Source organism: Setaria viridis, chromosome 7 (assembly GCF_005286985.2).
Source record: "Setaria viridis chromosome 7, Setaria_viridis_v4.0, whole genome shotgun sequence".
Classification (NCBI taxonomy): Eukaryota; Viridiplantae; Streptophyta; class Magnoliopsida; order Poales; family Poaceae; genus Setaria; species Setaria viridis.
This window is the reverse complement of record NC_048269.2, coordinates 10,678,349-10,690,399: the sequence shown is the minus strand read 5'-3', so window position 1 is coordinate 10,690,399 and position 12,051 is coordinate 10,678,349. Positions and strand designations below refer to the sequence as shown.

The 12,051-nt window shown below is 47.6% G+C and overlaps 1 protein-coding gene across 1 annotated transcript; it reads right to left on the bottom strand.

The window, feature by feature from the left end:
- Positions 1-3,241: 3,241 nt before the first annotated feature.
- LOC140223422 (peroxidase 49-like) lies at positions 3,242-3,574 on the bottom strand. The gene has a single exon (XM_072295260.1). The coding sequence runs from the start codon at positions 3,572-3,574 to the stop codon at positions 3,242-3,244; it is 333 nt and encodes a 110-aa protein (XP_072151361.1).
- Positions 3,575-12,051: the final 8,477 nt, after the last annotated feature.

Here is a 12,051-nt window from a genome sequence, read left to right as displayed (position 1 = left end):
CTACATTTTCTTCTGTGGGGGCAGGTATATATCGAATGCATTCATGGGTGCAGTGGTTGTATAGCAACCTAATAGAATCTAACGGCTACTTTCGTTGTGTCTCTGGATGTGCTGAACATCGTGTTAAATTAAATTCCTTTAATTTGCCTATATGGTGCCCACAGCTGTCCAATCTGCATGTAAAATTATGGGTGTGTTTGGTTGGTTGTATCATTTGATTCATGTATGGAATGATTCAAAATAATAATGATCCTTTTGTTTGGTTGAGTGAATTGTACCAGCTCATCTAGGATGAGACCATCCCACTTAATACATTATTCTACTAATTAGAGTGAATCATATGGTACAAGCAAATTGGTCGAACCACTCCATCCAGGATCATCCATGCATGCATCATGTGGTGCATGTAACCAAACACACCCTATAGCTCGATCGAGGTCCTTCTTGCTTTGAATTCAGCACATGCAACACATATATGCTGTTAGCTATAGGCACGGATATGTAGATAGGTTGATTATATTGAACACAGGTACAAAAATGATTAGTAGGCACTACCGCACTAGGCAGTACTCAGGAATCGGATGCATTTCAAGCTATGGCCTGTACTTTTTGTTTCAAGTAAAGGAACACCTTTTCTAGTTTTGTTTCATTTGCAATCAAGCTTTTATTTCCCTCCCGGCAGCTACCTGCCTGCGGACTTCCAGAAGGAACTTAGAAGATCGTGACATACAAAACTAAACACATGACCAAAAAGGAAGGTACTTGATGAACTCAGGCAAGACGAAAACAACGTTCAGTTAACTGAAAATTTATTTATATTAGAGCATGTTCATATGTCCTATTTTGCGTTTTTATGCGATCATACATGACAAAGAATTTAGATGTCAAATGTAGTAGCTCAATTTGAAGCAAATCAATATGTGGTCAAGAGATTCGCCAGTACACGTGGAGCTTTGTGCAAATCTAGTAAAGAAGGGGCTCTCTTTTTCCTCAAATGCGTAATTTAAGAGACCCACCAAGCTACCCTTAGATACTCCTAATAAACTAAAAATTCATGTCTGTGCAAAATTGAAAGATGTGACAACGACCCTGCACTACAATCACTATAAAAATGATTTATAGGCGCCCCCCATTTTTTTCTAGGGCTGGCTCAAAATGCGGCCCGTTCCTACAAACAAGAGCGGGACTGTAGATTTCAGCCCGCTCCTGGAGACACATTTGCAGGGCGGGCCACCCCTAGAAATGGCTGACAAAAGCACCCATCCACCTTCTTCCTCCTGCCGATAACACCGTTCGATTGCAAGAGGTGCTGTCCAAAAATCTAAAAAAAGAAAATGTGGGGGGGGAGTTTTTTCAACTTGATTTCATTGGAGTTGGAGGTTGTAGGAGGTAAATTGATGCTAACCCAATGTTTTTTTAAGCTTATTGCATAGGTTTAAAGCTCAAATAGAGTTGCTTTACCTCTAGGTAGATCTAGATCTCCAAGGTGTGGATTAGCCATTTGGAGCTCAATTTACTTCAAACTTTTGGATGAAGTTAGGTTATTTAGGTAGGAGAACAAGATTATCTAATCATTCAGATGCAACTTTGATGTTTTAGCCTCATTCATGAATGATGAATTTCCTAGATCCAGGGGGGAGAGAGAAGAAGATTTGGTTTTTTTCTATATTTACACAAGCATGATAGTTTTTTTCCAAGATCTAGTGGGACAAAAAACTTAGGTTCTGATTATTTTTTAATTAGCACATATTACATTTAGTTTTTTCAATATCTACTCATACATGTGTACTTCATTTACGGTACACAATACTACCACTTAGTAGTATATAATATATATAAGATCAAATTGTTCATTATTATGAATATTTTAGTAATTATTACATGGTAAAAAATGATATTTCAAATGAAGTGGTCTTTTAAACTTTACGCTAGTATAAAAACTAAAATTATAGTGCCGCCATTTGTACTTTTTAGCATGATACCCTTACACTACATATACTACTCATGTATACTACCCCTACCACAGGTGAAGGTTTCAGTAGTGACCGTCCATCTAGGTGCTTTAGTCCCGGGTCAAAAATGAGATATCGAAGGCCATCGACGGGAGGAGCTTTAGTTTCGGTTGCAAAGACCAACTAGGACTAAAGCCCCCCACCCCTTTTAGTCCCGGTTGTAACGGCTACAAAATATCGCACCGATATCCCACACCCCCTTGTCCCGGTTGGTAATTCCAACTTGGACAAAAGGGGGGGCTTTTATCCCGGTTAGAATTTCGAGCCGGGACAAAACACCAACCGGGGCACGCAGGCACGCACGCAGCTCCTCCACTCTCTTTCTTATCTTCTCCACTTTATTTCCTCCTCCTCTCTCTTTCTTATCTCTCGTGCACACAAGCAGCTCCTCCTCTACCTTTCTTCCTCCTCCTCCTCCTCTCCCTCCTCCTCCTCTCCCTTTATTTTCCAAGCGGGCACTGCGGGCGACCGGCGTGGGTGGTCGGCTCCTCTCCCTCCTCCTCCTCCTCTTCCAGGTGGGCGAGCAGGCGGCTCTGGCATGGTTGGGTGGCAGCGGTGGGCAGCGGGTGGGCGCGCACCTCTCCATCCTCCTCCTCCTCTTCCAGACGGGCAGGTGGGCGGTTCCGGCACAGGCGGGCGGATAGGCGGTGGCGGCGGGCAGCGGGCTGGCGCCGAGCGGCCGGGGCGGGCTTGGGAGGCGGGCAGCCAGGGCAGGCATGGTGGCGGGCAGGCAAGGGCGGCCGGGGCAAGCGCGTGCGGGGGCCGGGCGGGCACGGGCCGCCGGCCGGCGGGTGGTCCATTTTTTTTATTTCTTTTTAACCTTTTTAAGTCCCGGTTGGTAAAATAAATCGGGACTAAACCTTTTGTCTTAAAAATTTAGTCCCGGTTGGATTTTCGGGATCTATGACTTTATCCAACCGGGACTAAAGGCGTGTTTTTTCCACCAATAATAAATAATCTTAACCGTCAGATGTCTTTATACTAGTCCTTTTCAAACACTAGTATAATCTAGTATTGTGTACCGTAAAAAAGCTCTTGAATTTTTCATTTTTTCCTTCGATAAAGCAACTGAGTTTGACATGTCGGGCTAATCTGTAAGTGTTATTATTCTTCCATCTTTCATAAAACCATGCAACCGCTTAATGTTACACGCATAATCCTACACTTTGGTGCCTTCTCACAAACAAGTGCAAGAAATAGATCCCACAGACGCATGCATCACTCACTCCTCATGAGTTGACAACCCTGCAGTTCTTGCGGATTTCCCCTTCCGAGCCCGTGAGAGGGATGTTCCCCATCTTGATCATGGACCAGCCGAAATTGCAGAAGAATTGAACCTCGTCGTGGCTGTAGGTCCGCACGAGATCCTTTGTGTTGGCAGTGCCTTCCGGGCTTGAAAAGAGGCCCTGGTCGGAGGACAACAGGCCCTTATTGGCTAGGAGGTTCTGGTAGTAGTAGTTGTCGAACACGTCGGCGGAGCTGACGTAGAGAGCGGTGGTCTGGTTGCCGTCGCCGCCTGCACAGAGGCTCTGAAGGCTGTCGGCGAGGCTGGCATCCAGCATCGGATCGACTGAATTCGTCGCCGAGAAGTTTGACAGGCGATTGCTGAACAGCACGCACCGGGATCGGCCGATCGTGTGGGCTCCTGTCCAATTTCAGGTTGAGAGCATGTGGGTTCCTTAAAATCTTAACAGAACAGATCACGTGAAACTTGATGTATAATTGATAATCTTAATAACTGCTTCTGAGTGAGCTACGAACGTGTAAGGACTAGCTCTGAAACTTGTAGCAGAACGTGGAAGTAGAAGTAGCTGTAGCTGATTCATGAGATTTACCCGTGTTGGGTCTCGATCAAACACTAGGCAAGGTGAAGCAATGTACGAAGACAATAATGATTCGAGCAAATGTAACAGAAGCTATCCTATCAATGAATAGTACCCGTCTTAGGGGGACGGTTCACCTCCCTTTTTAGGGCCATAAAGTTACATTTCCACATACCCATTATACCCATACCTAACAACTACATCCCGGGCATATCCCGTATAAGACAGTAACTTGACCCCTATTCAAGATGTCGCTTTCAAAGTGGGATTACATTTCTAACCCTTTCCAAGATCCTTATTACAAAATTGACCCACAGTAATGTGGTCCCAGGGCTGTCTTGATCCCTTCCTTCCCTACTCGTTAGCTTCGTCGGGACTAAGTATGCTTACGTATGCTTTCCGCCTTCATTGGTCAAAATCAGCTAACCTCGGGCTTTGGTCACAGGACCTCCCCGAAGTCAAGTTGCCGGGAGTTCCGTGGGGGCTTTAACTTCGGGAATCTTTGCCTGCAAAATCACAGAATGGGCATCTTCGTACTAGTTAACTTCGATTAATTGTTAGCTTCGTAAAAGAGTATAATGACGAGGTCAGCGTCGGTGTCGGGGAGAGGTCCGCGCTAGCTTCGTTCAGGGCACGTTGTGGGGCGGTCCCCAACAGTAGCCCCTTCGTGGGCGAGGTCAGAGACGCCGTCGACCGATCCCGCGAAAAGTCCAAAAACGCCCTCAAAACGTCACCCTAAACGGCGGCGCGGGCCGAGGCGATTTACCGTTAGACGAGGGTACAAACGTCATTTGCCATGCGGCGGTTGGTGATTCGAGGCACCGTAAAGGCGTCTTTTGGCATTTTTTACCGTGCCTATATAAGGTTTGCCGGGGGGCGGGTCATATTTTACGCTGTCGTTTTCGAGCTATAGCTTTTTGTTGCTTGCGCCTTCGCTACGCATCTTCGTTGTGTGCCTTTGTTGCCTTTTCTTGGCGGGGCGGCATCTTCGCTTTTCATGGTGAGGGTAGTTTCTGTTTGCTTGGTTGTGGTTGTTTTTCTTGATTTCTTTTTAACGTTCTGGCTTCGTTCTCAATGTTATGTTGTTCTGCTTTTGGTGCGACAGGCAGCCCGCATCAGGTAGAGTGTGCAGATAATGTCTTCGGTAGAGTTGGCCCTTCAGGCTGCCTCTGGTGGTGGGGGTAGTCCTGCTTCGCAGTCGGTGTCTGCAAGTAGCGGAGAGGCCGAAGGGAAGAGGTCAAAGAAACAGATTTATACGAAGGATGGTTTAGTTTCTGCAGAGGAAGGCTCTTCCGGCAGCAGTTCGCCTGATTGGTCTTCTGATAGGAACGAAGGTAAAGGTGAACAGGGCCATGCCGCTAAAGATATAGCAGAGACCGAAGTTCATGCTGTATCTTCGGATGAGGAGGCAGAGGAGGAGGAGGAAGGGGGAAAGAGGCTGGCGAAGCTGAGGAGGAGGAGGAGGAGGATGTCGAGGTTGAATCGAGGTCAGAGACGGCCGCTGGGGGGAAAGCTCAATGCATTCCTACACTTTACTTCGGGCGCTCCCAAGTGACTCCGCGAGACATTGCGTCTTTCGAGGAGAACAACTTCTTTCCTAAGGGGCTGGGCAGAGCGCCTGGGAATGAGGCAGTACCCGCGCTCAAGGTTGGTGAAGCTGTTGTTTTCAGGGACCTGTTTACTACGGGGCTTCGATTTCCCTACGATAGGCAGCTGCCAGTTATTTTGGATCGCTATCATGTTAGGTTGCACTAGCTGACCCCCAATGCCATCGTGAATTTGTCTAAGTTTTACTGGGTGCAACGCACTCGTTCGGTGGCAGTATTGATGTAGAGGGTTTTGCGAGGTTGCACGAACTTCATATCCAAAAGAAGAGGACTTACTCCGAGGATGGGAAAGGTGTTTGTGAGAATCATTTCGGATGCTGTACCTTCGTGCCACGCAGGAAGAACGATAAAAGGAATCTGGCGAGGGTAGAGCTTACCTTCGCGTAGAGGAACAAGTGGGATGATGCATGGCTGACGCATTGGTTTTATGTTAAAATTGAGATGGCTGGGGTTGGGACTGGATTCCCATTTTATGCGCCGTTTGGGTCGATGGACGTGCTCACAACTCCGTCATTTATTCATACGGCAGCTGTGACAAAGTGCGAGGCTGCTTATAGGGTTGTTGGGCCCTTCGTATCTGGACGTGACCTCGTAGAGGAGTATGTTGCTGCTAGAGTGTGGCCTCTGTCCGCTGAATTTGCGAAGCCATTTAGGCTCGTTGAGAAGAAGGTGTCTTGGAGCGAGAAGCCTGTGCAGTACCCCTGCTTTGAAACTGGTGTTGAGAGGGATGCCAACTCGGACTCGTTTGTCCAGACAGTGGAGAACATGGTTTACCAGATTTTGGGTCCCGTGACCCAGCCGGAAAGGCGTTCTTTTGAATCCGTTGTGAGACACGGGCGTCGTGTCAATCGGATTTTTGATTTTCTTGATATTGTGGTTCCGCCTCGTCCTGAAGTTGTGGACAAAAGGCGCCATCAGGGTGCTGGTCTTGAGCAGAGGAAGAAGGTGAAATTTGATTTTGCGCCCGCGGCGAAGCTCACTGTTCAGTTGCAAGTGGCCGCCAAAGTGAAGCAAAAAGCCCTGAACTTGGAGGCGCAAAAGAGGAAAGAAGTTACTGTAGGGGCTTCGTCTGCCGTGTTGCCATCGGGGTCGACAGCTTCGTCTGTCGACTTGAGCAAACCAGCACACGTCATTCCTGTCTCCGTGCGCCCTCCAAAGAAGGTCCCTGCTTTTGCTCCTTCATCCGCCGAGCCCGCCACGCGGACCAAGAAAGGGGCTAATAAACCTCAGTTTGCTCGTGTTACTATTTCAGGTGCCAAGGTTGACGCGCCTTCAGCAGCTGGTATCAAGATCACGGCACCCTCTACAAGCTCGAAGGCTAAGGGCGCACGGCCTCTCTTGATTGAAGCTGGGAAACATGAGAGGAGGGTTGCCGCCAAAAAGGCAAAGCTTGTGGATGCGTTCTTGTCTGATCCAAAGGGTGCGTGCGCCGAAGCTGTAAGATCTGGTAAGCATGTAGAGGTGTTTCTACCGAAGCTGCGGTTCTTTGATTGTGGGAAGGCCTCGGTGGGATTTTTGAAGGACTTGGAAGCAACTATGGGGGGCGTTGGCGAGGTTAGTTGTGAGGATCATGTGAGGCTGAAAGTTAAATGTTATGATGTAGGTGAGAGTTTGGCGGCGGGTCTTCAGGGACTGAACGAAGGTCTAGGCTTGAGCGGGCGCACGGAGGTTCTAGCGACATGCGCCGAAGGTAGGGTTTATAATCCACACAACCTGTCTTTGGTCTGGGGGGATGAGGGTGAAGATTGCGGGCGCTATACAGATATTGGCGGTTCAAAAAGAGGGGAGAAGGCGGGCGCGGCGACTTTTGGGGAGGTTGAAGGCAAAGGAGGGGTTGTGGTTTAAGTGGTGGAAAGACGGTGGTGACATCTAAGGGTGAGTCTAGGGAAGTTGTTCCGGTCGTCGTTGAGGCGTGAAAATATGAGGGTGAGAGCTGCTTGTAGGTGGTTTTGCTATTCGTAGCTTTTGTTGTTGTTGTATTACGCTTACAGTTGTATTCTTTGACGCACAAATTTTCAGCAAGCTGTCAAGTCAATGAGCTCGGAAGAGCTCTTTAACTTGGAGGCCAACCTCGTAAAGAAGGTATGATTACTGGATAATTTGGTGATGTGTGTGGTGAGTGTTGTCCATTACCTTGTTATGTCTTTGGTGACTTGGCTTATTGTTCTTTGTTTAAACTTGTAGGTGTCTTATTCTTCAATGATTATGAGGGATCAGCTTGCTAAGAGTGAGAGAGCAGCCTCGGAACTTTCGAAGAAGGTAGCTTCACTTGAGGCGACTATTGCTGCTATGTCCTTGGAGATGAAGAAGGTTAAGGTTGAGAATGTGGAGTTGAAAGAGGACTCTCGCAGACTCAGCGAGAACTACGAGGCCAGGGGCGATGAGATTGATCGTCTGGTGGCGGATATAGCGGAGCTGGAGGGCCAGATGAAGGAGAAGGACCGAATTATTGAAGGCTTACATGAGGGTGCCCAGCGTGACAGTGAGGTTATCGCGGGTTTGAAATCTAAGGTTAGCCAGATGGAGCCTGAGTTAGAAACGAAGGCAAAGCTGTTGAGCCGAATAGAGACTACACTAAGGGAGAGGTTCGAAAAAGTTCATGAAGCTTACAAAGTCTCCCTTGGTGTGTTTGGTGCTGAACCTGATGATTGCCCATTGGATGAGGGATGCGAGTGTATGTTCGAGTGGCTTTTGGACGAGGTTAAGAGTCTTCTCGAGGTCCTTGAGGGCTTGAACGACTACTCCGCAGTGTTCTATCTAGAAAGCACCCTTTACTTGCTGGAGCAACAAGGATGCGAGCATGTTAAGAATATTTCCAAAGATAACTACGTTGTGCCAGCTGCCTCGGAGATTGGCTGCACTGTCAAGTCTAATGATGTGGAGAATGCGAAGAAGAATTTGTTTGAGCGTATGTGGTCAACCTCCGGGCAGGACTATGTGAAGAGGCTCGCGTGTGAGCGGTTAGCACAGCTGCGCTTGCAGTCTCGTGTTGGCAACGACGAGAAGGATGCTGTGGAGTAAGTTGATGCGTGCTAAGGGGGGGTTTTGACTTGTTGGTTTTGGTGTACAAAGTTGACGAAGTCAGATACTTTATTTGTTTGTGAAACTATGCCCTCTAAAGTACCTATGTGCTAGTTTTGTTATGTATTCGACTTTTGTTACTGTTGTGTTGTATCCGTCTAAATGTGCTGGTTTCTGGCATAGTGAACTCGTTGCGAGGTTCGATAAGTCAAAGTCGGGTTGCTGCATTAGGCAACCTGCTGACTTAGAAAATGCGAGAGCCGGTTGATACAGCGACCCGAAGTTGCTTCAACCATAGTCGTATTCGTTGCTATATTTTGCATGGGTCGACCTTGTGCGAGGTCGTTCTTTTGAGTTGGTTGCCTTTTGCCGAGTGAGATCGAAAATGTTACTTGGGCCTTTTCGAGGTTAGGTGACACGAACCTTGTAAACTCTTCTCTTGCAAAGTTGCAAAAAAATTTCATGTTTTTTCGAAAAACGTCACCCCCCCTTTGCGATGTTGCAATCGAGAGGTCAGGATCACAGACTTGCAGATCCTTCCCTTGCGAAGTCACAGAAAATTTTCATGTTCGTTTGAAAAATGTCAGCCCCCCCCCTTGCAATGTCGCAAAAGAGAGGTCAGATAACACAGATTCGCGGCTGGAGGTTTCAGTGTCTTTGATCTGTAATGGCATTGTATTTACACATTAGGATTCCTGCGTGGTCTGGCGCGAGGTTGCGCAACTTGGTGTTGCCTTTTGCATACTCGACCGCATACATGCGCGAGGTCATGCAACTTGTATTTTTAGGGGAAGTTTCCTTTCTTTCTTTGTGAAAAAAGGTGTACATGGAACTGCCTCGTTAAAAACCTTACCTCCATTATGGAGGCCCTAGCAAGGAAAAGAGTGCAGTCCGGACTCTCTGACTTTACAAACGAGGTAAATTTGGAAGTAAAGAAAAGAAAAGAAAGAAAAACTATTCTGTTACCTTCGGCGTTGCTTATAGTTCCGCAAGCCGAAGGTAGCATGTACAATCATGGGTAGTATTTTTGTAGGCTATCAATGTTCCAGGTGTATGGGAGAGTGTTTCCTTGCTGGTCTTCGAGGTGGAGAGAGCCAGGTCTGCCACTTTTTGTGACAATGTAGGGGCCTTCCCATGTCTCTTGTAGCTTGCCTAGGTTTTCCCAATTCTTTTTCCTTTTGATGACGAGGTCACCGACATTGATCTGTCTTTCTTGAATGTGTTGGTCCCTCCATCTTTGGGTTTCTTCCTGATACTTGTCCAGGTTCTCGATGGCCTCGTTGATGTCATGCTCAATCATGTCTTTCTCTATTCTGGCAATTTCGTCCACATCCCCGGGCTTAAGGACTCTTAGGCTTTTGTTTTTTATTTCTTCAGGTGTTACAGCTTCGGCTCCGAATAAGAGCTTGAACGGGGTAAAGTATGTTGCCCTGGATTCTATTGTGTTATGGGACCATATGACTCTTGGGAGCTCGTCGACCCATTTGCCCTTTTTTTTATCGAACAAACATTTTTTGACTGCAGTGAATATGGTACTGTTCGCCCTTTCCATAGCTCTGTTTGATTGTGGGTGGTATACGGATAAGAATTTGATCTTCGTGCCGATGCTGGCGCAGAAATCTGTGAATGAGACGCAGTCAAACTGTTTGCCATTGTCAACGGTTAGTTCCCTTGGAACTCCAAACCGGCAGACAATGTTTTGCCAGAAGAAATTTTGTACCGAAGCCGATGTGATGATGGCCAGTGGTTTGGCTTCGGCCCATTTGGTGAAGTAGTCTATTGCAACTACTGCGAATCTACAATTTCCTTGTGCTATTGGCAGCGGACCAACTAGGTCCATGCCCCATCTCCGGAGAGGCCACGAAGGTGGGATGAGCTGGATAGGGAGCGAGGGTGCATACGTCTGCCTTGCTGTCTTCTGGCAGGCCTCACAGCTTTGTACGAGCAAGTGTGCGTCTGTGTGGACTGATGGCCAGTAGAATCCCTATCGGATTACTTTCCCTGCTAGAGCCTTGAGCCAATGTGGGTTTCGCAAAAACCACTGTGTATTTCTTTGAGCAGTTCGCTGCCTGTTTCATAATCGACATAGCGAAGCCACGGTGTTGAAATGCCTGTTTTGTAGAGCTGCCCCTCGATAATTGCGTAGCCCCTTGCCCTTTGCTTTAGGCGCGTACGTTCGGCCTCGTTCTGAGGTTCGAAGTGACCTCTAAGGAAAGCCATTATGCTCGCGCACCAGTCGTAACGCTGGATGGCGTTGACGGGGGCTGGAGCTTCTTCTTTGATCGAAGGTGAGGTTATGACTTTGTAGAATGTGTCGGGTGGGACTGGCTCGCCTTCTGCAGCTTCTTTTGCAAGCTTGTCCGCATTGTCATTTAGTGATCTTGGTATATTTTTGACATCAAACCCCAGAAAGTGCTTCTCCATGGCTCGGACTGCCTCAAGGTATTTAACGAGCTCTAGCTCTTTGGCCTCGCTATCTTTCTCGATGTGATCACGGATTACCTACGAGTCCGTTCTGATGATGAATGTTTGTTGCCCTATGGCTTTCATTTTCCTTAAGGCCAACAGCAATCCCTCATACTCTATGGTGTTGTTGGTTGACTTCGCGGTTGGTGGGAAATCTAGCCTCGCTGCATACTTGATTCTGGCACCTGTTGGTGATGTGACCACTGCTGCGACGCCTGTCCCTTTGCAGCACCAAGCCCCATTGTAGTGGATGACCCATGGTCTTTCAAGCTGTTTTGGCTCCTGCTTTGGCGAGGTCCAATCGACCACGAAATCAGCCAGTACTTGGGATTTTATAGCTGTGCGCCTTTCAAAGTCGACAACGAACTCTGAGAGTTCAGATGCCCATTCGGCGATACGGCTAGAAGCTTCCCTGTTTGAGGAAAGATCATGAAGAGGTTGGCTGGTTACAATGACTATTCTATGCATCTCGAAGTAGTGTCACAGTTTTCGCACTGCCATAACAACTGCGTATGTGATTTTCTCAAGTTCAGAGTAGTGTAGCTTTGAGCTGCTCAGGGCTTCGGATGCGAAGTAAACTGGTATTTGCCTAGTTTTGCCTTCGATTTCTTTTTCTTGAATCAACGCAGCGCTTACGACTGTTGCTGAGGCTGGGACGTACAATAGCAGTGGTGATTTGGGCTCTGGCGGGCATAGCTTCATCATAGATTGCAGGTACTCTTTGAGGTCTTGGAATGCTTTGCTTTGCTCATGTCCCCATTCAAGTGTTTTGGAGCTTCGGAGTGCTTTGAAGAAGGGGAGGCTTCGCTCTGCTGCTCTTGGAATGAAACGGTTTAGCGCAGCAACCCTACCCGTGAGTCGTTGGACTTGTTTGAGCGAAGTTGGCTCTGACATATTAGCTAGCGCCTTGATTTTATCTGGGTTGGCCTCGATGCCTTTTGTCATTACCAGGCAGCCTAGGATCTTTCCTCTTTGGACCCCGAATACACACTTTTCTGGGTTTAGCTTTAGGTTGGCTGACCTCAGGTTAGCGAATGTTTCTGTGAGATCCAGAATGTGGTCGCTTCATTTGGTGCTTTTGACGACGATATCATCCACATAAGCCAGGATATTAAGCCGAAG